Source organism: Eubalaena glacialis, chromosome 1 (assembly GCF_028564815.1).
Source record: "Eubalaena glacialis isolate mEubGla1 chromosome 1, mEubGla1.1.hap2.+ XY, whole genome shotgun sequence".
Classification (NCBI taxonomy): Eukaryota; Metazoa; Chordata; class Mammalia; order Artiodactyla; family Balaenidae; genus Eubalaena; species Eubalaena glacialis.
In genome coordinates, this window is record NC_083716.1 from 167181954 (window position 1) to 167206055 (window position 24102).

Genomic DNA, 24102 nt, shown 5'->3' on the forward strand with positions numbered 1-24102 from the left:
GCTAAGTTGATTTCAGGATGATTTAATATTTCATTTTTATTAATATCTCTCTAAGTTTCCAAGTTTTTTTTAAAATTTAGACCACTGGGCTTTGTTATCCTATGAGGAAAACATTGTGAGCACAGAGCAGTGGCTTGAGAGACATTATCTTATAAATGACTCTTCTATAGATCAGTCAAAAAAGCCCTTTCAGTCTGAAATTACTGTCAAAATTCCAGTGTTTTCCACTTGAACAGCATTTTTCTGGTTATCACATTCTGATTGCTAATGTGTTGGCAGCCTGGTTTTTGTTTAAATTCAAAATGTGGAAGTACAAACTTCAAGTTATAAAATAAGTCATGGGGATGTAAGGTACAGCAAGGTGACTGTAGTCACTAATATTGTGTTGTAAAGTTGAAAGAGGCTAAGAAAGTAAATCTTAAAAGTTCTCATCACAAGAAAAAAACACTTGGTAACTTTGTATGGTGACAGATGGTAACTAGACTTATTGTGGTGATCATTTCACAATGTATACAAATGTCAAATTATTGTTTTGTACACCTGAAACTAACATAATGTCTGTTAATTAGACTTCAGTCTTTTTAAATGTAATGGTTAAAACTTTTTTGCTTTTAAAAGGGTGCAAAAAGGTGTGGTTTAAGCAATCATTGGGTTTGAGTTTTATAAATAATGAAAATGAGCCCAAATACTCTTTTCAGTCATTATCTTTAGCATTTAAAATCCATAAAGCCTCCTTTGACCGTACACGGTACTGCTCACTATTTGCCATTAACTCTCATCAGCTCAATTTCCACCCAGTTTCCCAGGCTTACTAGGAAGTTGAAACAGAAACCTTGGGGCAGAGTGGCCTGGTGACAACAAGAGTGGGCTCTGGCTTCAGACAGACTGACTTCCTGTCCCGTTCTGAGCCTCAGTTTCCTCATCTTTACAACAGGGGTAATAATAACATCTCAGAGTTGTGAAGACTCAGCCTGTATAAAATGCTTCGTGTAGTGTCTAACACACAGTGAGCGCTATTTACCATTTAACCTAAGATGTCTGAGCATCTCTACACCAGAGCTCGAGAGGCGGGGGAGGGAGGGGCCTGGGCTTCTGCTCTGAAGCCTTCCGCTATTGTGATGGGTAACTGGGGCAGGGGAGGGGGCGACAAGAGTCAGGCTCCTAGAAGACAGGCCAGTTCCCTGACTCAGATTCTTGCATCACAGAGCGGGTCACATGGCCTCTACTGCTGATCTGTGGGGCAGCATCTCATCTCCCTGTACCTGGCTCAGGGGAGGCCGTGAGCCCTCAGCCAGGCTTCAGGGGAGGCCCAGGGACAGGACGCATGCTCAGGCTCCCCCAGTGGTTCAGGGCTGTTAACAGTTGGTGAATGCCTTCTGTGTAAATTCAGTGATGGACAAAATAGAGTAGGTCGCGGCTCGGATAGAACCAAGTTCTATTGATGAAGACAGGTAAATAAATGAACAAGAAAATAACAACAGATGCCATTTAAAAAATAGGGGTGATGTAAGAGTTACTAGGTGGTCACTTTGATGGTCAGGCGGTCGGTCTCTCATAGGAGGTGAAGTTTAAGCCTACTCAGAAATACCACGAGGGGCTGCTCATGTGAGGGGGGGTGGGGGAGGGGAGGAGGACGCACATCGAGACAAAGGGAACGGGGAGTGTGAAGCCTCTGGGGCAGGAAGGGGCTTGAGGCTGGAGCTTAATGGGCAAGGTGCAGAGTGAAACCAGTTACGTCGGATTTTTTTAGATCAGAGCAAGGAGTATACTACGTGCCCAGTGTCATGGGGAACCATCAGAGGGTCTACTCACAAGAGTAGGGATGGTTTCTGGCTGTGATGGGGGCAACAGTGGGGGCAGGAAGGCAGATGATGAGGGTGACAAAGGCCAGGCACCGGAGAGAGGTCGGCAGAGCGGAGTGCGTTGTGGAGGTAGAGGCTGACGAGGTTTGCTCGTGGACTGAATATGAGGGGCGAGGAAAAGGGAGGAAGTAAGGACAGCGCCTAGATCTTTGGCTGGATCAGCTGGGAGCACGGAAGTGCTGCTGATGAGGTCAGGCAGAGGGGCGGAGGAAGGGTGGAGAGAGGAGCCCTGAGGGTTTTGGCTGGCCCACTCTGAGCTGTCTAATTAGCTATCCATGTGGGTAAATGTAACGTCTGGACAAGCGAGTCTGGAGTTCTAGAGAGGGGTTGGGCTAAAGATAAAAACTGGGGAGTCACGGGTCCATAGGTTGTATTAAATCCAAGGAGCAGAAGAAGGCCGCCCAGGAGAGCACAAAGATAAAGATAGGAAGCGACCAAAGTAGCCCTGGGCACTGCAGAGGGACCCGCAGGCAGAGAGGCTGAGAAAGGAAGACGGCAAGATGAGAGGAAAACCAGAGGGATACCGGATCCCTGTTAGAGGAACAGGAGAAGTTAGCTGTTGAGAGCTACTGAGAGGTAACCCTGGATAAGAACAGTAGAGGGACTTTAGATATGTAATGCTCTGTTGTCATTCAGTCATAATTAATTTATATTTTCTACTTTTATTTTCTCTTAAACCATTGTAGCAGGAAGCCTCTAAGATGGACACAAAAACTCTTGCCTGCTAGTGTTATGCCCATGTGTATTCCCCTTTCATTGAGTGAAATCCTTCAAATAAATAGTAATTCTGAAGTTATAGATGCCACTTCTGAGATTATGTTACAAAGAGACTGGCCTATGTCTTGCTCACTCTCTCTCTTGTTGCCTCATTCTGAGCGAAAGCTAGCTGCCATGTTGTGAGCTTCCCCAGGTAGAAACCCCCATGGCAGGAACTGATGTCTGGCAAACAGTGAGAAGGTGAGGATTGCCATAGTCACGTGAATGGACTTGAAAGTGGATTCTCTGAGGACTGGGAACAACCACTTGTGTGAACTTGGAATTAGATCCTTCCTAAGTTGAGCCTTCAGATAACTATAACCCCAGATAATAGCTTGATTATAGCCTTATGAGACTCCAACCCAGAGGCACCCAGCTAAGAAGCACCTGAATGCTGGACCCAGAGAAACCATAATACAACAAGTATTTATTTCTTGAGCTGTTAAAATGTTGGGGTAATTTGTTATACAGCAATATATAACTAATACAGTCATGAATTAAAGAATGTATTCTAATATCTCAAATAAGTGGGGCAGATGAATTTATATGATTTCTAATTTTATTTAATTTTAGTTAGGGAATATATTTTGTGTAATATTGATTGAAGATTCTTTTACGTTCTAGTAGCTGGTCAGTATTGATATAGGATTGATAATATTTAATATGGAATTGAAGATAATAAGTGTTTTCTCTTTGTATGGGACAGATATGCAGCTTATTTTTTTGTTTATTCCCATGGTTGATATTCAGCTGATTCAGACTTTGTACTTCAAACTGATTGTTAAAGTCTAACATCTCTTCTACTTTGTTGACACCTTCACATGATTAATCAGTGCCTTTGTTACTTTGGCTATTAAATATTTTTTAGTAGCAAATAAACAAAAAGAACAGTAGAGGGATCATGGGTGATAGTATCTCTGGCCTCAGGAAAACAAAGGTGAAAAGAAAGGTCATTCCCGATCCCCCTTACCTAGTCTAAGTTTTGCAAAATCTCAGAGTTAGCCTAGAACCCTTGTTAATGGCACATAAAATAGAGCCTTATAATTTGGTATCGATTCACGAAGTTGAAGTGATAGCACAAATTTCCATATGGCTGAGACCTAAAACAATTTTCAGGGTTTTTAATAATTAAAAAGATAAGAAAAATTGTGGCATGAGCAAGTGTTCCTATTTAACTTGAAATGTTTATACAAGAAATATGTTTCCTCTGTTCGTTCAGGAAACATTTATGACCACCTACTACATGCAAAACATTTTAATAGGTGCAGGGACTGCAAAGACCTTACGACCTAACAAGGGGGTAAAGGATGTCTAAAAACAGCTACCGTGCGTGGCTAGCAAACATCCTTTTACGTGGTGGGCACTTCCTAATTGCTTCATATGTAGCAGCCCAGCTCTTCCTTACAGCAACCTTACGAGGTACTTACTGTTATTCCCCCTTTCTTACGTTTGAGGAAACTGAAGATAAGCCCCAAAATAATTATTTTAGGAGGTTAGAAGGTGGCCTATCACAAGAGAGATACAAAGTTCAAGTGCCCCTGCTCCCTTCTATTTGTGTGGCTAATGGGGGGCTGGCTATTATTGTGAGCTCCTCGAGATTAAAATGCAGGCTCCAAATGCCTCTTCAGACCAGATCTACGTGCTGCTGTGTCACCCGTTCTCAGATCATTAAGGTAAGGCTCCGCAGCTAACGAGCTCCCCCGTGTCTCTGCCTGTCTAGGAATCTCAGCTCCGCGGGGGAGGAAGCGCGGAAGCAGATGCGATCCTGTGAGGGGCTGGTGGACTCTCTGTTGTACGTGATCCATACGTGTGTGAACACATCCGACTACGACAGCAAGGTCAGTGCCCGCCTGGCCGAGAACGCCGCGGTGGCAGAGGACAGCAGCTGCCGACCGCCACTGTCCGCGTGCCATTGACTCTTTCTGGAATTCTTGACCCTGTCCTCCTTGTTAGGCTGCACTCCAGATTAAAGGGAGACTATCTCAAAGTAAATAAATAAAGGGAGACTGTCTCTAAAAATTACAAGTTAACAGGGACATGCGAACTTAAGAAAATAGCCTTAGAACCATGAAAACTGAGTGACTCCATGTGGCGAAGGATCTACCAGGGTCCAGACCTTCTCTGTGGGTTCTCCTGGGCTCATCGTCAAGGTGATTGCCCCGCTGCTCTTTCCTCCAGTTCCGTATCCCCTGCCGCTACAGTCAAATCCATCTGTATCTAAGTATCTACTGAATAAAAGTTCCTGGTCCAGGCACTGGAATCCCCCCAACCTCTCTGCCCTTCTTGCCTCGGTACCAACTCTGGATGCCCCTTTCTACATGCGGGTTGCAGTCTTTCACTCACTCCCTCTGTTGCCAGCATGTCCCCCTTATCCTCCCCTCCTATTTCCTCCATCCCGGCCCTCTCACAAGGAATTCGGCTCATCATTTTTCAGCTGTGATGCCATCCAGGGTCTGCCCCAGCATCAGGGGCCGGGGAAGGTGGGGAGAAACAGGAAGCAGGGACTAAAAGTGTCAGGAGTCCCAAGGCAGGCCGGGCACTTGTTGTTCAGGATGGGCTGGACGAAGAGGGGCCACAAACAGGCCTGGGGTCGTAAACAGGGGTCTAAGAGGGAAAAGAAGAATGAGTGGTAGGATTGGGAGGGAGCTAGAGGAGAAACTCAAAGTGACAGCCAAGTTTTTATTTGAGCTTCAACTGAACGAAAAGATCTGCGGATGAAATTGAGAGGAATAAGCAAGTTAGAAGGGGAGCTCGCTAGGCAAAACCGAACTTGGTTTTAGACACACTTAGCTGAAGTGAGTTGGCCTCCCATTTAGAGGTGTGATACAGACTTTGAGGAACAGAAGACCATGTGCAGAAGGCAAAACATCAGCAGAGATCGTGGAACTTTCCACAGAGGGAGGGGGGAGGTGGGAGATGGAAGGAGACGACAGAGATGGCGCTTGCGGGGAGGGGCTGTGCCCGGGGTGGAGGCTGGTAGCACCGGCTGTCATGATGAGGATTCCCAGTGGTGAGAAGGTGGGGGAGGCTCTGGTAACTTGGGCGCATCTCTGCCACTGCGGCAGCCCTGAAGCTGAACCCTGGGCATTTTCTTCTCCGGAGCCTCGCACATTTCACTCAGCAGGCAGTCAGATCGTCAGCTGCACTGCGGATGGCTCTGCACTCTGTCATTGGGTGTCCTGCCAACAGTCTGGAATCACCGTTCTGACCTTAGACTGTTGCAGTTCCCATAAAGTGAAAAGCAGTTCTTTCATGTTCTACATTTCTTTACTATCACTGGTGCTCAGTACAGAAACACTTTGCACTAACGTGCCACAGTGGTTTTAATCCTACACTGTGTTGGGTTTCAGACCGTGGAGAACTGCGTGTGCACGCTGAGGAACCTGTCGTATCGGCTGGAGCTGGAGGTGCCCCAGGCCCGGCCACTGGGGCTGAACGAATTGGATGACCTACTCGGAAAAGAGTCTCCCAGCAAAGACTCGGAGCCAAGCTGCTGGGGGAAGAAGAAGAAGAAGAAAAAGAGAACACCACAAGAGGATCAAGTTAGCATTTTACTTGACATGAAACTCTAAAGTTTCGTTTCCTCTGGGAGTGAGAAATCACATATTTGGCAAGAAAAAATTTTTTTCTCATGATGCAGTTTTTCTGCTTAGCTCTAGCTGAGTCTAGCAGAAAGGAACGTTTTCAGGTGTTGGATACTGTGTTCACATGTTTGCTTCCACTAATGCGTGCTCTTTGTCTTTCAGTGGGATGGAGTTGGTCCTATCCCAGGACTGTCGAAGTCCCCCAAAGGGGTTGAGATGCTGTGGCATCCGTCAGTGGTAAAACCATATCTGACTCTTCTAGCAGAAAGTTCCAACCCGGCCACCTTGGAAGGCTCTGCTGGATCTCTCCAGAACCTCTCTGCTGGAAACTGGAAGGTAGGATGTCTTCTATTTGTGCACACTTCTTGCAGTCAGATCAGCAATGATTATGGAAAGGGACACGGTTGTTTATAGAGTTTGGTAAAGGCGGGGAGGAAAACAGCAGGGAGACAGCAGTCGGCTCTGGGGATCCAAGGATGAATATGACGTAGCCCTTCCCCATGAGAAGCTGAAGGCTGGCGAGAAAAACAGACACATGGAGCCAGTACAGTGTAGACCCCATGGGATATGTGTGCAGCGGGGTCTTGGAAGAGGACATCTAACCCAGCCTGGCAGGTGAGGGAAAGGCAAGGAAAGAGGGGAGCCAGAACGTAGGGAAGGGGTCCTGGAAGGGTGGTGCTGCCCAAATGGAACCTTTAAGAATGAGTAGAATTAAGCCAGCAGAGTCGAGGCCGGGGTGTAGAGGGAACCATCCAGATAAAGGGACAACAGGGGAAGGGCCTCACAGTGAGGATGCTGTGGGTGGAGGCTACAGGCCGGTTGCCGGGACGTGGGGGGTGGGACGAGGAGTGCCCCTGTGGAGCTGGGCCTCGTGACCAGGCCTGACGGCCAAGCTTCAGAAGCTGGGACCTGACCTTCGGACCAGAGGGGCTGCTGAAAGGGTTTAAGCAGACCAACGACACAGACAGGCTGATGTGGACACTGTTGGATCCCGTCTGCAGCAGCGCAGAAGGCGAATTTGAAGTAGAGGACAGTCGAGGCTGGGATTCTGTAGGGGAGTCTGGTGAGAGATGCCGAGGGCCTGAATTAGAGCTGAGGCTGGGCCGCCATTCCTCTCTCAGACACTTATGGAACATACACATGGCAAAGTTTCCACCTCCACTAATACGTGTGTGACTTCTTTAGGAAAACTGAAGGTGATTTCTACTGTTACCACTATAAGCAAGTTCTCAAAACTTTTTAAATGTCATCTAAGAACTTCCCAGACAATCCTTGTTTGAAACATTTCAACCTCTAGAAATTTCCTAACAAGTATATTTTAGTAGAATTACTGTAATGCTTGTTTTTGACTACTTCCTCCATCACCCCCTCCCCAAATGAAAATTGGCCATCGTTTTTTCCCTGAGCGTGAAAAGCATTGCTAGGCCTAGGTAAGGTTTGTTTCATGCGGCCAGCTGCTGTAATGAATGTATACAGATAATTACAGCCTAGTGCTAAGACACCGTGGCTGTTTTGTTATTGTTCTTGATATGTGTGTAACTGAGTCACTTTGCTGTACAGCAGAGGTTGGCACAGCACTGGAAATCAACTATAGATCAATAAAAGTGAATAAATAAATAAATTTTTAAAAAATTAAAAGTGCTAATAGCTTAGCATCTAAGTGCTGGCTCTGGAGCCAGACCCCTTGGCTTTGAATCCTCCCCCACCCCCCTTACTAGCTGGGGGCCTCAGATCTCTCTGTCCTCAGTTTCATCATCTGTAAAATGGAAATAATACCTACTTCATTTGGTGGTTTTAAGGATTAAATGAGATAATAAATGTGGAGGACCTAGGAGAGGGCCTAGCACATAAGTATCAAAAATAGTTATGTTGGTGACTCATTGTTCACCTCCAGCTTCTTATGACCTGAGAATCATTTGATGATAATAAGAAAAAGACAATAATTAAAATAGATACGATTTGAGTTGTAGAATTTTATTTTCTGGGATCTTTAGTGAATAAACGTTAAATGGCAAGGTCGTTTAAAATATAAACATTATATGGAAGTGATTTCAAAAGTGACTAAAATAGTAAATCAAAGTATTGGCCCTCATTAAGAAAACAAGATAATCATGGCCACAGATGTGATCAAGTCAGAAGCTATCTGGGAGTGGTGATGGCTGTAGTGCTCTGGAAGGGAGGCACCCAGGGCTGGGCTGAGCCCGTTGGTCTCCAAGCGAGACAGGTGTTGCTTCTGTCCTTGCAGGTTTCAGAGAGAGAAGTTGCCAAAGCTGCCCAAGTCCTTTACCTGATAGCAAGTCATGTATTCTATTTCCCTTGCAGATATCATTTGATTTGGAAAATAAGAGTATTGATTTCATCTGAAGAAAGCTAATAGGATCTTTGAAATGCATCTTTTCCTTTTATTTGTGTTATTAGAATAATCTATTCTGTTGGTATTAAGGAAACTGAGTAGTCAGTCACATATTTGCATGTTCAAAATAATACAAAGGGCTGGCAGATATGTGTCCTCGTGTCTTGACCACAGCAGGAAAGTATTAGATGTTTTATGAGCAACATTTTTCAATTATCCTAAATTTTGAAAGATAATTTGCATTGGTAAAAATGTCAGTGAAAACTCAAAACAAGATTAAAGACCCATTTTCAGATGTTACTTTTTTTGTTTATTTGTTTCCTTGATGACTTAGTGTTCATTCCCAATTCATACGGTGCCCAAACTGACTCACCATACAGACTTGCCTCTTAATCACAAAAGAAGTTCTTGACTGTGGATTAAAAAAAAATAGCAGCAGCTAACTAATCTTGAATGGTAAAGCATTTTGCGCACAAATATACTTACTTTTTCACCAGTGTGTATGAATTACAATGCTCAGTGTTCCTGGAGAATTCCTTTTCTTCTGAGGCAAGGGATTTTTTTCCAAGCAATTTCCTTGAAAGGTTACTAAACTGTAAATATTGTTGCAGAGAATACAGGGGAGAAATGACTTGATGGAAACAGGTTCTCCTTTAATGTGCACTGACCAGTTACCCTCTCTGCCATCCTATTTATAGCCTCTGGACCTGGCCTGGGGCCAACTGCAGAGAAGACACACCATCCATCCTTAATCATGTTTACGTAGCTGAAGTAGAAAGTAATCACTGCCTTCTCTTTTCTACCCCAAAATATCTGCCAGATGGTGGCTTGAGGTTTTCAGGCTTTGGGATTTCTTTTTTAAATCAGTCATCCTAGCTTATCTTTCTCCCAGACTGGTTTTCTCTTGACTGGCATCACAGATTTAATCTCCAGTTGGAAAGAAAACATTTAATCTATTAGTTTATCTGTTGGAAACATCTTTTTTTTAGGCAACAGTAACATCTGAGAGTTGAACTCTGTTTTATATTACTTATTACCTTGTTTTATTTCCTAGTTTGCAGCGTACATCCGAGCAGCCGTCCGCAAAGAAAAAGGGCTCCCCATCCTTGTAGAACTTCTGAGAATGGATAATGATAGAGTTGTTTCTTCTGTGGCAACTGCCTTGAGGAATATGGCCCTAGATGTTCGCAACAAGGAGCTCATAGGTATGTTCTGGTGACCAGGTGAGCTATAAAGAGAGAAACAACAACGTTTATAAAACTCTGCTTTTGATTTATAAAAATATGACATTTAACATGATTAGCAACTCAGTCCTAGTCCCTGGTGTCTTGGCATATTTGGTACCCGTGTGTCTGTCCTTTCTGACCATTCCTTTTCAGCAAGAGGCAGGCTCATTAAACACTGGATCACGAAGGTAAATTTTCAGAAGAGCTAGCAATTTCAGTCGTACATTATAAAACTGCTTGGTAGATTTGGTGTATCTATTTCCCCTGAGAGTCATTTCTTGAAGAACAAAAAAGGTTTAATTCTCCCTTTTCTGATTTTTGAGACATATCTGCTAATTCTCCAATACTACCGTGTTCTAAATTAAAAAAAAGAAATCACATGAATGTTTTATAGCTTTTCCCTCTCACATCTGTGTAAATGCTCACCTTAAAACAGAGGCACTGTTCCAAGGCCTGACCCCAGGGCAGGGTCAGGATGAGGATAAGGCAAGTGAGGCACATAGGGTGCAAAATTTTAGGAGGCATTCACCCTTCGGTCCATCCAGATGTCGGGTTGGCGCTTGCATGAACTTGAGAATGAGTGCCTCTTCAAAGCTGTGCACCCACGGCAGCTTAGCTTGCTTGCCTCCAGGGCATGGCCACATCCCAAGCAGAGTGTGGGGAGAAGAAGAGATCAGAGACCCTCCAGTGGACTTCAGGTTAAACCCTGGCTGTGCTGCTCACTGGCTGTATAACCTGGAGTGTCCTGTATGGAGCCCATGTGGGCTCCATTCCTTCATCTAAATGGAAAACTCTTCCTTGGTTCCCATCTCTGAAGGGGAGCTGCCCATGCCTGCTCTCCTCACCGTGGGCTTGCTGTGAAAATGCTCCTTGTTAACCTCCCAGCTCCACGCCAGTCCTACAGCTGAGGACAGGTCAGGGGAGAAGGAGGGAAAATTTGACAAGATCTTATGTGGATTAGTGAATATATATTGAACTCACATTAAAATACACCTGCCATGATAGAGCAAGACAAAGATGGAGAGAGAAAAGGAGCAAGGACAACAATGTTTACCTCAGAGAGTGGCTATGAGGAGTCACCATGGCCCCTCACACAGTGCCTGGTAGACATGCTATTTTAAATTATTGCCTGGATTAACCTGCTCTTAAAACAGTGTTTCTTTGGGCCAAATTGTACCCCCTGGAGAGGAAAGGAGCCTCTTCCATGCCCTGTTCATAGTCTGGCTCATGCCTGATTCCAATAGATGTGTTATAGCTCCAAATCCCACATTTCCCTGAGAGAAATCCTTTAGGTCCCTAAAGATTTTTTTTTTTTTTAATTTATTTTTGGCTGTGTTGGGTCTTCGTTTCTGTGCGAGGGCTTTCTCTAGTTGCGGCAAGCGGGGGCCACTCTTCATCGTGGTGCGCGGGCCTCTCACTGTCACGGCCTCTCTTGTTGTGGAGCACAGGCTCCAGACGCGCAGGCTCCGTAGTTGTGGCTCACGGGCCTAGTTGCTTCGCGGCATGTGGGATCCTCCCAGACCAGGGCTCGAACCCGCGTCCCCTGCATTGGCAGGCAGATTCTCAACCACTGCGCCACCAGGGAAGCCCCCTAAAGATATTTTTTAAGTTATTTCTGTTACATCTATATTATTTGAATTTCTTATAAGAGGCCCGTATAGTTTGGAGTTCTTAATGCTAAAAAACAGTGTTGGCCACACACACCTTGTGGCCTATCATTCCACAAATGGGAGGAGAGAGATGGGAGAGCAGAGGGTGCACAGCCAGCTCCATGAGTGCGAAGACCTTGGGGAAGAACGAATGTATATTCAGGGGCCTGGCCTTCTCTCGGGGCATCCCTGTGTTTTCTGTGAATGTCCTCACCCCCTTTTAAACGTTCACGCGTGTTTTCTCTCTCCACTGATGAGCATTATTTTACCCAGCTGGAGGACTCTTGAGCTGTTTCAGGAGTCACTTTTTCTTGTTTCCCCATGAGGATCCCTTCCTTCCTGTGTGGTCTGAGCCCCTCCCATATTCAGTATTTGACTCTGATTTACCCAGCACTTCTGTTCCTAAGACCCATGCCCTTCTCTGACCTCTTCACTCTCTCCTCACATCCATCACCAGCACTAGCCATGGACTTTCTCTCCAGAGCCGTTTTTCACGAGGAGACAAAGTTTTGTCAGTTCACAAAAGTTGCTGCATACTCAGCTGAGTCTGACCAAGCCAGCTGTCTGGGCTGCAGGCTCTGAAGGAACCGCTAGGGTCACTCACAGACCGAGTGACTGGCCTTCTCCCAAGCCTCCAGAGTGCAATTTTAAAATTGTGCCGTAGCGAAGTGACGAATTACATGTCGTGGACCTTTTGGTCATTCGTGAGTATTCAGAATCACCAGTGCTAACTTATCATCTGTTCTTAAAAACCACATTTATCTTCTGGCTTTTACAGTGTCATCACTGCTTTTCCACTCTTCCTAACAATGTTCTCTGTGAGTATGCCCGAGTCTTCCCTTTGACATGCTGTAAATTATGCAGCGTGTACTCAGGCCCTGTCTTCTCCTGCTTACCATTGTATATAAATAGGTCTTCAATAAAAACCCCATTTAGCATCCACTCAGTTATTAGCATAGGGAGAAAAGCTAAGAAAATATTTACTTGAGCTTTAGTCAATTTCTTTTGTCTGCAGTGCAGTTATTCCAGTTTGTCAGTCAGTAATTGAAATGGAAAAAGCTTGAGATAATCTCTTTTTGGAGAAGAGTAAGGGAAATTGAGGATCTGTACGGAAATGCCTCAGTAGCGAAGGGACTCCCCAGCCTTGTCCTATCGGGAACTTTATTACTGCATTACTCCTGGGACGTAACATACCCATAATCTTCATACCAGAATTATACTTCTGTCTTCTTTAAAAGAAACGAGCATGTTGTTACTGGTGTCAGACCAACTGATATAAACCGTCAACTTGATAAAAATGTGGGATGAATTGGGAGATTGGGATTGACATATATATACCAATAAAATAGATAACTAATAAGAACCTGCTGTATAAAAAAATAAGATAAAATTCAAAAATTTTGGAAAAAAAATGTGTAACTGTACCCAGTTCACATGTTGAGATCTAGAAAGATTTCATGAAAAGTATTGTTTGGCAGCCTTAACTTGGTCCAGCTTAAAACTTATTCAAAGAAAAGTTTTTAAAAGCTTTAAGAGGAAGCTGTAATTCCTATATGATGCATAGGAATTGAATGGAGAATAAAATTTACTATCATAATTCCTTTATTCTTGCTGTTAATGAAAATAGTGGAACTAAAGCAACTTGATCGTTATACCCAGTTTTATACCCTGATTTACATTTTCTTTCAGCAATTTGCAGTAAGGTTTTATAAACCAATCATTTCCTCGAGTGGCACGGCCATAGATGTTAACCTGCCCCTTACAGTTAAAATGTTTGTCATTTCCTTCTTTACCGTGGATTTTTTCTTTCCTGTTATTGTCTCTTTTGAGGTTTTGTTTTCAAGAGACTGCACAGTCACAACCTTTCAGTGACAACAATAACAAAAACCGGGTCCCTTCCAAAAGTGGAATGAGCTCTCTTTTGCCTCGGGCAGGTAAATACGCCATGCGAGACCTGGTCAACCGGCTCCCGGGTGGCGCCAGCCCCACCGTGCTGTCGGATGAGACCGTGGCAGCCATCTGCTGCGCCCTGCATGAGGTCACCAGCAAGAACATGGAGAATGCCAAGGCCCTGGCTGACTCGGGGGGCATAGAAAAGCTGGTGAACATAACCAAGGGCAGAGGAGACAGGCAAGTCTGCTGCAAGGAGACGGCAGCGCCAGGCCCTCATTCCTGTGACAAGGGCCTTGGTTGAGGATACATTGCTTATTGGGAAGGATTTATTTGTGCACTTCTCACGTGCCAATAAGCTAAGCAGTTTCCAGCAGTTAAAACCTGTTTTGCTGGGAGAGGTATTTGTGGTCATGTGGCCCCTTTTCTGCTCTTTATTTTCTTGGAGCATCCCTCACCCCTACCGTCGTTCCTGTCCCTAAAGCCACATTTGGCCGTTCTGACTCCTGGAAGAATCAGACATTTCATGAGGAGGAAAACCTGGGGCCCCATCGCCCTTGGACCTCTGGCTCTGCTCCAGGCTCCAGGGCCTGTTCTGCGAAAACATCTTCTTAAATCCTCAGTTCTGGGATTATTTCCTCCCAGAAGGTCCTAAAATCACCACGTGCAGCAGAGCCAGAGCCTGCTGTGTGACCTCAGGATGTGCCCTGGGCTTGGATCATACCTCGCTTATGGGTGACACCCAAGTGATGAAGCAGCAGAAGTAGGGATTAGAGGATTGGTGGCAAAAATTGAAGGTTTCTTGTCACGGAGCTATAGCGGTGACTGTGAATTTGCCTTAGCATCAGATCAGAGACTCCTTCAAGGAAGCGGGAAGTGTAGGGCTGCTTGTCCCATTCTCGACACAACAGGACAGTCGCCTCCCTGATCAGTAGTAAAATGGCCCGCCCGTCTCCCCACTCTCCTTCTGCACGCGGCAGTGGCTTCCCCGGGGTTATTTATGACCCCCTCTGGCATCTGACGGCCCCAGGAGCGGGTGCCTTGTCTTTTCATTCACTGCTGCATCCTCGGTATCTAGAACAAAGACTGGCCCATACTAGCAAACATTTATTAATTGGCTGAGTGTCAGTACTAGAACTCACACTATGTATACTTTTGAAGAATAATGTAGCAAATCATATTCTCACCCCGCAGAAACCACAGCTACCAACATTATTCATATTTCCTTTCAGTCCTTTTTTCTTAGGTATCTTTTTTTATCTCATTAGTAATAAGTGCACACACACTCATTTTTATTTCAAAGGAAACGAAACATTACAGATAACGCTAAGGCCCTGTTCCACTAACTCCCCCTCCCGCTCCCTTCCCCTCTCCTGTAAGAGTAACCGAAATCACATTTAGTGCTCTTAAAATTTTGTGAGATAGCCTTTATCCGTGAAAGGCATAAGAACAGGCTGGAGAAATGCTGAACCAGTGCCAAAATCTTTGTATATTGAAAAAAAAAGTCTTAATTTTTTTTTTTTCAAAACAAGAGATTCAGAAAACCTGGATCAAATCAAGTTGTCTTCTGAACATACACTTACTTTCCTTTTGATTCACTCTCCAAGCATCTATCTCTTGCCCACCTGCCACGTGCTACAGCAGTGAGCAGTTCACACCTGCCCGCAGGTAGCTTACATTCCATGGGTGGAACAGACAAGGTACCAGTGGAATGAGCAGCGCCTGCGGATGGTGCTGAGTGAAGGGCAAATAATAAAATCGGGGACAGTGATAGGGCATGCCAGGGTGAGGAGGGGGTGTCGCAATTTCAGACACACTGGTCGGGAAGGCCTCAGGGAGAGGGGAGGTAATAACTGACCTTATTTTCCAAATCAAACACTACAGCACACAGACACATCTGTTTACAAAGAGGTACAAATGACAAGAAGGCAGTGAACGTGTTTTATATGAAGGCCTAATGATGGGGGGGTAACTTAAGTTAACTTGTGAGGGTCCTCAGACACTTGAGATGTGTGGTCATGGTCAGAAGTCGTGGGCTCATCCCGACCACAGCTTCTAACCACAGAGCCAAGTGCCTGTGAGCCTCTCTTTGGTCCTTGCCACCTCTGGCCAGCCCTGAACTTGACTGACTCCCAGGTACACCTGATTCCTTGGTGGTGGTTTCTAGCAGCAGCCTCCTTGCCCCCTGGTCCTTGGAGTGATGGCCTCTTGGCCATTGCTTTGCTGCCAGAGTCTCTTCAAGTGGAGCCGCTCACATTCATTAACATCCCCACTCTCTCCCCTAGATCATCTCTGAAAGTGGTGAAGGCAGCAGCCCAGGTCTTGAATACATTATGGCAATATCGGGACCTCCGGAGCATTTATAAAAAGGTAACTTACAAGAATAGCTCTGTCATAATTAGCATTCAGCAGAGCTCAGGGTTGTAATCATTTATTGTAATGAAATGTCATTATCCACTTTGAGAGGTTTCTTTTTCTCTTTTAACTCCACAGGATGGGTGGAATCAGAACCATTTTATTACACCTGTGTCAACATTAGAGCGAGACCGATTCAAATCACATCCTTCGTTGTCTACCACCAACCAACAGATGTCACCTGTCATTCAGTCAGGTCAGTGGGTAAACTCCCCTTCTTGGTGAGAGCATTTGTGTGACAGAACATTGTTTCCCATCTGGAGATTGAACGTACGCTGATTAAGCCTGTCACCTCCAAACACTGAGGAAAGGAGAATTTGCTCTTCAGGCTGAAAGCCTTCTTTGGGAATTACATGCTATTGTATACAGCAGACCCACTCTCCTCCTTCCGCTTTAAAAGTTTATGTACGTTTACACCAACTATGGCGCATAAAATTATCCCGGGGTCCTCAATAGCATCTGTTCCCCCTAAGATTCTGCTTCACTAGGTTTGCAAAGGGGCCTGGGAACCTGCATTTAATAAGCTGGCCCAGTGATGCGGATACAGGAGAGTGGAGGAACACACTTTGAGAGCCACTAGGTTGTGCCTGAAAATGGCTGCCCTTGCCTGCCTGCAGGCCATAAATCTGAAATCTCTTCAAAGTGATTTTTTCGTTTTCTTGGTGAAAACTCTTAGAAAGAATCCTTTAGACACGAGCTTTAGACCCACAGCCTGGGAGAGCCATGATCTCCACCTGTACCTTACTCCTCACCAGTTAAAACTTCATCCCCTGGCTGCATTCCAGACCCCCAGCATCCATGGCTAAGGGGAACAGGCCCTGCAGGTGGCTTTACAGGAATTCCCTTTGATTTGTAAGTTGGGAATCTTGACAACCACACTACCTACATATTGGTGGTGTTTAATTTGGTAGAAAGAATGTATTGAGGCTCAGACTAGGTTTGGGGGGGGGGGTCTGGTTTTTTTGTTTTGTTTTGTTTTTTTGCATGTAAGAACGGAATATTATTACCAAGTCGATTCAGTCCTGTAAATTTAATTCTTAACTAAATGAAACAGGAAAAGTAATAAATATCTTTTTTTATTTGGCTTTAAATCTCCCATTCTGACATATAAATATTACCTGTTGTATTCAGCTGTGCTCCTGCTGGCAGTCGTATTTCTCATGTGGACAAATGTGACCGAAAAGACTAATAGATGACTGGTGGTTCTTGTCACATAATTGGATGTCTCCACTTGTACCAGAAATTTTTAAAAATTATCTCTGCCTACTGCGTATGGTGTATATTTATGTCTTAGTTTTTAAATTATGAGTTGTTTTCTTCAAAGAGACCTCTGCTTGGTTTTTGACATGTCTTGCTGGGTTCCCAGGTGTAGCCTGAGGCTGTCTTGCTTTATAAAAATGCTCAGGATTCTTTAGAGACTCAGGAAGAGGGGTGCCCGGGGAAGCAAGAGAGTTTGCTGTTTAACAAAAGGCATGTGTACAGGCAAAAGAATAATTTCAGACAAATCAGGACACAGTCACTAAGCAATGAACTTGTTTTGAGGACCTCTTAAATATACACACTGGACAGTGCTGAACGGGCCCCGTCCAAGTTCCTAGGTCCCTCTCTGGATTCCATTTGAAGGTAGGATCTGATTCACACTTGTTTCTCCATTTATTCTGAGGACTGATCATCCATCCCTCAGCACTAGCACGGTATCTGCTTATGGGCACATCTCATATCTTGCTGATGTGATTATGGGAGGCGGGCGGCGATGGCCTCTGTCCTCCTACTTTGTAGAAAGTAGGCAGGATGAGAAGCACATAGACGCTGCCCATGCATGCTCACGGTGTGTCAGTGAAGTGATTTTCTAGGGAAAATATTTTGATGTCAGTCTTCCTCTGAAAGCATCAATGCACACAAAACCACTGGTAGCAGGGCCTGGGGCCTGCCGCTTTGAAGTGGATCCAATGAATAAGTGACCACTCTTAATTACAAAATACTTCAGTGCAAGCAAGATGGTTTTTTTAATGAGAAAAAGAAGATGTTTTCCTTCTGTGCAAAAATGTCCCAACAGGACACCCATGGGTAGACATGTTATTATGAAATGTTTGGCTCCAGCTGGGATAAAAAAGCTGGGCCTCTGTGAGGCTGGGCTTCTCAGCACCATGAGCTTGATGAGCAGGGCTTACTGAGTTTATAAATTTCCCTGACAGCTGATCACCATAAAAAGAATTATAAATTTTATGGGCTGGGCACTCTTATTCAAACACATTTAGAGATGCAGATATTTTTGAAATCATCAGAAATCAAAACATGCCATAAAACATCTACTTACTGAAGAGCTATACATAACGGATAATAGATGGGTGTGTTACAAGTAAGTCAACTGAGATCATAAAGCAGCAAATGTAACTCTTGCATGACTGGGAAGTTACCATCACTCCGTTTCAAAGGCCCAGGCAGGTGGTTGAGACCCACCGTGGTCAGTGGGGAAACCGCATGATCCCTGCACCACGTGCTGTGGCTCTCTAGCAAGCTTGGGGGTTGACAGCGCTGATCATCACAGTGGCCGGCCTGCAGGTCACCTTCCAGAGACCCAGGGCTGGCTGCCCTACAACTCACAGCACCTCTAAGAGCTGACTTGAGTGCCAGCCACGTGCACTTCTAATTACTGACCTTTGTTTTTCCAGAGAGGACTTTCTAGAGACACTGACAGTCTGATTTCTCTTTCTTCTCTCTCTCTCTCCCTCCTCCTCTTGCCTCTCCCTTCAGTCGGCAGTACCTCTTCCTCACCAGCACTGTTAGGAATCAGAGAGCCTCGCTCTGAATACGATAGGACCCAGCCACCTATGCAGTATTACAGTAGCCAAGGGGATGCCACACATAGAGACCTGTACCCTGGTAAGACGCCAGTCGGGTGTGTGATAGAGTATCTCGAAAAGCCGCGTGTCCCCAGGCACTTGGCCGGTGGCCTGGGAGGTAACCTCTGCCTGCATTGAGATGGTCCCCCAGCAGCAAACCATGGTCCAGTCTCTCCATCTCCTGCTTCAGGGCCTTTTCCACTTGTTTTAAGTAAAACAAGTGAGGGTAGTGGTCTGGTGACCCGCAGATAAAATGAGCACTGTATCCAAACGAGAAAGCATTTCCGACTCGCCTGCAGCGCAGGCCCTTTGTCCTGCCCCCTCCCCACTCCCCTGTGTGTTCCAGAACGCTGAGCTCTGTGACACTTGGCAGGCCCACATCTCCTGGACTGACTCATAAATTCAAACCTGCGGATGGAGATTAATTCCATTTACATTTTTGTGGAAAAGAGTTTGAATGAATAACAAAATATATAACGGGATTCTCCTCAGAGTGATTATTTTTTAAGAATAACAAAAATGATGTTGCCCAGTATTAATATTTTTATGTCCTATTCAGAAAGCCCTGCATATAATTTACTTAAAGAAGGCCAACCTGAAGGGTTACCAAGGTTTCCTATTGTCTCCATTCTCAACTATGTTGCAAATTAGAACTACTCTAGAGGTTTCAAATAAGGCAGTGTGAGCTACCAAAAAAGGGGGGGGGGAACCCTCCTTTCTCAACAACAACAAAAAAAACTGTTTCTTAAAAAGAACGAAATAAAAACTGGTGGCAATTTAACAACTGCTGGGGGAGCAGTCTCAGTTGTGCTGTTGTCTTTAAAATTGTGATTTCACAGGACTGTTTACTAATCAACTATTGTTACTATGGCAATTAATAGCTCAGAAAATTGCAGATGCTACATTTCAAACACCGAGCTCTTTGCAGAGGAAATGCACACACCAACTGAAGTGCATTGTTGCTTCAGGTTTGCGGCAGCCTGCTTTATTTTAAAGATCGCCTCCTTAGCATGCGCGCCCTTCTGTATCTTCTTTGCTTGCTTCAATAAACTAATTTGCCTCAAATATGTTTCATTTTCCTCATTAAAAAAAAAATAAAAATCTTTGCTAGCCTTAACAGTACTAGAAGGGTAACCAATGACATCATTGGGAGTCTACTATGGACTCATGAAGACAGCTATCTGATTACCAGGTTCTTTTGGTTTTGAAACATACTTAAATATGGTGGACACAAGAATGTGCCCCCAGGTGGCCAGCCTGTTAGAGCACACCTGTGCCTGCTCCTTCCAGGACCTGGGATTTTGAATCAACGCTGTTCTGAGGGCCTGGAGCTTGTTCCACTGTGTTTCCCTACCCCCCCCCCCCCCCATCTGACCCAGTGCTCTAGCTCAGAGCCCTGGAAAAGCCGTGTTCCTTGGCTCAGGCAGCAAGTCTGCTCTTCAGAGCCAGCCAGGGAAACCTTCACAGGTGGGAAGAGCTCCCCACCGTGACCAGAGGTTGAGAAGGAACCCTTTTTGGAGGAGCTATGCATTGGCATTGCTTTTTGGTGAAACACACAGCCTCTTTTTGTCGTATTCATTAGTCCCTAAGAACCCTGGGTAAGCAGCAAGCAGGCTTGATCCAGGGCACCCAGGCTGCTGACTGGTCCGGGGCTGTGCTGGCACCGGGGAAGGCAGGGCCCGTCGGGGACGCCACCAGCCCTAGAGCAGGGAGTCCACACAACCTAATGGACCAGAGTGATGAGCGCTAGTTTTAATTTCGTAAAATATTTTCTTACAGGCTCCAGCAAACCTTCACCAATTTACATCAGTTCCTATTCCTCACCAGCAAGAGAACAAAATAGACGGCTACAGGTGAATTTGCAATATCATTTTTACAGAAGGCCGATTAGCAGGGATCAACACAGTAAGGGGTCCGCGCCGGTTGACTTACCTGAGCTGGGCCCACCCGGCAGGGGCCGAGGAGCTTTCCCGGGGGATATCTGCTCCTCGGAAGCTCATCCGTGGTTTAAGCAAATCGCTTCCACAATAGCCTTATGTCCTTGCATATCCGAATTGGTGCCACCATGCCACTGATGGGAACCAGCTGAGAAGTCTTTAACTCCTGTTCTTTGCCCAATGATTTCTTGTTCCCACTCTTTTTTTTTTTTTTTTCCTGTTAATCTCTAAAATCTCTTCCATCCTGTGGGTGGGGAAAGGTTGGTAAGCATACTTCATTCTCTCTTCTCATTGTTCTTTTTTGTACATACACCTCTTTCTCCATCTTCATGACTCCCTCCCATCCAAGCCTCCATGGTTTGAAAACACCCGAGTCCACAGCCAGCTCTCTATTAGGTTCAGAGGTCAGAGTGGACCCAGCCCTGCAGGGGTGAATTCCACTCTCCACCGCAATGGGGACTAGTGATTGTAACATTCAATCTCTGCGTTCATGAGGGGCCTGAAGTTCATTTTGGTCCTTCCTGATGCCATGTCCACCTGGGCCATCTGACCTCTCCTCTTACCTTCCATTAACACATGAGCAACTGGGGGTTCCCCAAACAAGCCTGTGTCCTGCTCTGCAGAAGAGGATGCTCTTAGACTTCCCTTCACATCATCTTTTCTCTGTAGATGGAAGAAGAAGAACCTCTCAAGTTACTCATAATCTTCTTTAGCCAGGAGAAATAGCGCCTCAGAATCGTAACTCTAATTAAAAAGCAAGTTTAGCTCTGAAATCCTTCTAATATTAGAATGCATTTAGTTCCAGAACATGGTGTTGATACCTATGTGATAAATATGTTACATCTTACTAAGAGGGGGATTTGGGCATGATCAGGGGGAAAGACAGACATTAGAACCATTACAGTTTTTCTCCAAACATATTTGAAGAAATTAATGTGAGGTCAGAGATAAGACAACACAAAAGAAAATGAGGGCAGGGGTGGACGCCCACCTGTGTTTCACCTTGCTTCCTTACAGATGGAGTTATTATTAGCCCCAGCTTGGGGAAGTCTTTTCCTTTAGAATTGTATTTGCTCACATATCTCTTCTAATTTTGCTACTCTCCTGCCCAGAGATTGCCTTATTCCTTTAAAAGCACAGCAGGGTTTCCAAAGTGTGACTGTTCACCAAACTACATATTTCTTTTTTTTTTTTTTTTTTTTTGTAAACATCTTTACATATTTCTTTTAAAACTGAGGGATGGACTCAATCTTCATCTCTGAGGTAAATGTTTTAAAAGATGGTTGTGCAATTACACAACAATCCAAAACCCAAAAATCCAACCTTTAACTAAGTACATGATGTGCTAATGGTTCCCCTGTGTCAAAGCAAAAATCAAGTCTATCCTTTCATTGGGCACGCCCAGGTCACAGGCTCCTCCACAGCAGAGCACGGAACTCGGCCTCTAGTAAGGAGGGAGGTATCTTGGGTTCTCCCAAGGCGCTGACTTCTAGAGGCCATAGGAAAGGACTTGAGCAAACTGCCGGCCCGCCTGTAAACACAGTGTAAAATCCTTACGGTCCACTAGTGAACATACAGTATGCACCAGAAACAACTTTCAACCATAAATTCACAAACACTGAATCTTGCTTTAAAAATATGAAGCAGGAAGCCCACGTTAATTTTCCCTAAACATGTACTTCCAAAAATTGCCTTGATTTATTTGCTTTTTCATTTTGTCAACAGCATCAACAGCTGTATTATAGTCAAGATGACTCCAACAGAAAGAACTTTGATGCATACAGATTGTATTTGCAGTCTCCTCATAGCTATGAAGATCCTTATTTTGATGACCGAGTTCACTTTCCAGCTTCTACTGATTATTCAACACAGTATGGACTGAAATCGACCACAAATTATGTAGACTTTTATTCCACTAAACGACCTTCTTACAGAGCAGAACAGTACCCAGGGTCCCCAGACTCGTGGGTGTAGCATCATGATGCTCGGGAGAGGAACTCTTTCTTTCTAACCTTGTTTGGATTGAGATGAGAAGTCCGTCTTGCTGATTTGCTGATGAAATGTGGAAGTGACGTGGAAGGAATGAGTGAAGAGAATTTTTTTTTCTTTTTTGAGGAATTATCAGGGAAGTGAGGCAACCTTTGGGAGGGAGGACTTTCTAAGCTCTACTTAGGCATTAGATCTAATTACTTGTAGATTCTATAGTCTGGTGAAGGTGTGGGCTATGTGATGAGAGGTTTGAGAAATGGGTGAAATGAGATGGGGGATGTGTAGGTCAAATCAAATTAAAGATGATTTTTTTAATGTGAATAAGTTATGTTCTGATAGTTTGTACAGAAAAAATAATAATAATAAAATGGATGCCCTTCATGTTTTATTGCTATTACTAAATGTCAAGACTGTATGCTATTGTGTCTTGTAAATTTCTTTTGTTGGTGTAAATATGGAAATGCCACATTGGTTAAGTGCCATCATTTGTAACGCAGTGTGTCATTTGAAAAGAGATTTGAAGAAACTGACAGCTTAAAAAACAAACAGGAAACCCAAGGAATTGTTAGCAGTTAAAAACAAACTACAACATCCTTTGTTTTCAAAATGAATAATGTACCTTTGAAGCACAAAGTCCAGTCTGGTATAGCAGCGCCATGCCCATTCCCTGCCTCTTTCATAGGACACTTCACTGCCATTTTCTATGCACATGAAAGAAAAATAAATGTGGAAATTTCATCCTTGGAAATTTGTTCCCTGTTCTTTTTTTTTTTTCTGTGTATGACACGGAAAAGCAGATTAATAAATGCAAATCTCATTGCATGTAGGAAACAGCTTAAATATATTGAACTATTTTGGACTTTTCCTAGTTCTGTACAGTTAATACACTTTGTGAGATGGACTATACCAAAGAATGAAGCTGTGAACTTTCCTCCTCTTTACCTATCTTAGTGTTTTTATTTCTTGGGTTCCGTTTTGAATTTAATGCCCATTACCATTTTATCATGTTTTTTTTCCAGACTGCTGTATATTTAACACCACTTTTCACCGAAGAGAAATTACATCTGGCAGCCTGGCCCTAACTAAATTGACAGACTCCTTTTGGCATCATTTTAAGAACTCCATAACTACATAAGAACAGTGGTCGGGCATTTATTGGTTGGCACCAATGTAATAAACCAGAACAAATTCTAAATTATTTTGCTGAGTGATTCCATGAGACAGAATAATTCCTGGCTTAGAGACAGGGTGGGGAGGCCCCAACCTGCATGGCAGGCAGGGGTCTTAATACCAAACTGCATCACTTCTGAGCTTTTCTCCGTCCTTGGAGACAACAAGGGCATCAGCCCCGGGAGGCCCAAAGTCTGAGGCCTTCCCAAGGCTGGGGGTTTCCACCCTGCATCTTACATGGGAAACAACCCATATGGCAAGTCAAACCCAAAGGTGTTGACTCAGCCCAGTATATCCTGCATATGTGACACAAACCCTAGACGAAAACGTGTGTGCTTATATTTGTGAGTACACAGAAAGAGTCCCGAGGGAAAAGTGCTTTCCCTTGCTGGGTGGACTGCGGCCCAAGATTAGGCTCCAAAGTGAAA

At 44.5% G+C, this 24102-nt stretch overlaps 1 protein-coding gene across 1 annotated transcript in view; it reads left to right on the forward strand.

Moving 5' to 3' along the window:
• Nucleotides 1–23252, forward strand: part of PKP4 (plakophilin 4) — a 243941-nt gene extending 220689 nt beyond the window's left edge. Inside the window, exons 14-23 of the mRNA XM_061184041.1 lie at nt 4339–4456; nt 5969–6160; nt 6365–6538; nt 9610–9760; nt 13365–13560; nt 15606–15690; nt 15814–15931; nt 18490–18618; nt 20358–20431; nt 22241–23252. Of these exons, the coding sequence (XP_061040024.1) occupies nt 4339–4456; nt 5969–6160; nt 6365–6538; nt 9610–9760; nt 13365–13560; nt 15606–15690; nt 15814–15931; nt 18490–18618; nt 20358–20431; nt 22241–22489 (1486 nt within the window). The 3' untranslated portion in view covers nt 22490–23252. The remainder of the gene's footprint in view (nt 1–4338; nt 4457–5968; nt 6161–6364; nt 6539–9609; nt 9761–13364; nt 13561–15605; nt 15691–15813; nt 15932–18489; nt 18619–20357; nt 20432–22240) is intronic.
• The last annotated feature ends 850 nt before the right edge of the window (nt 23253–24102 follow it).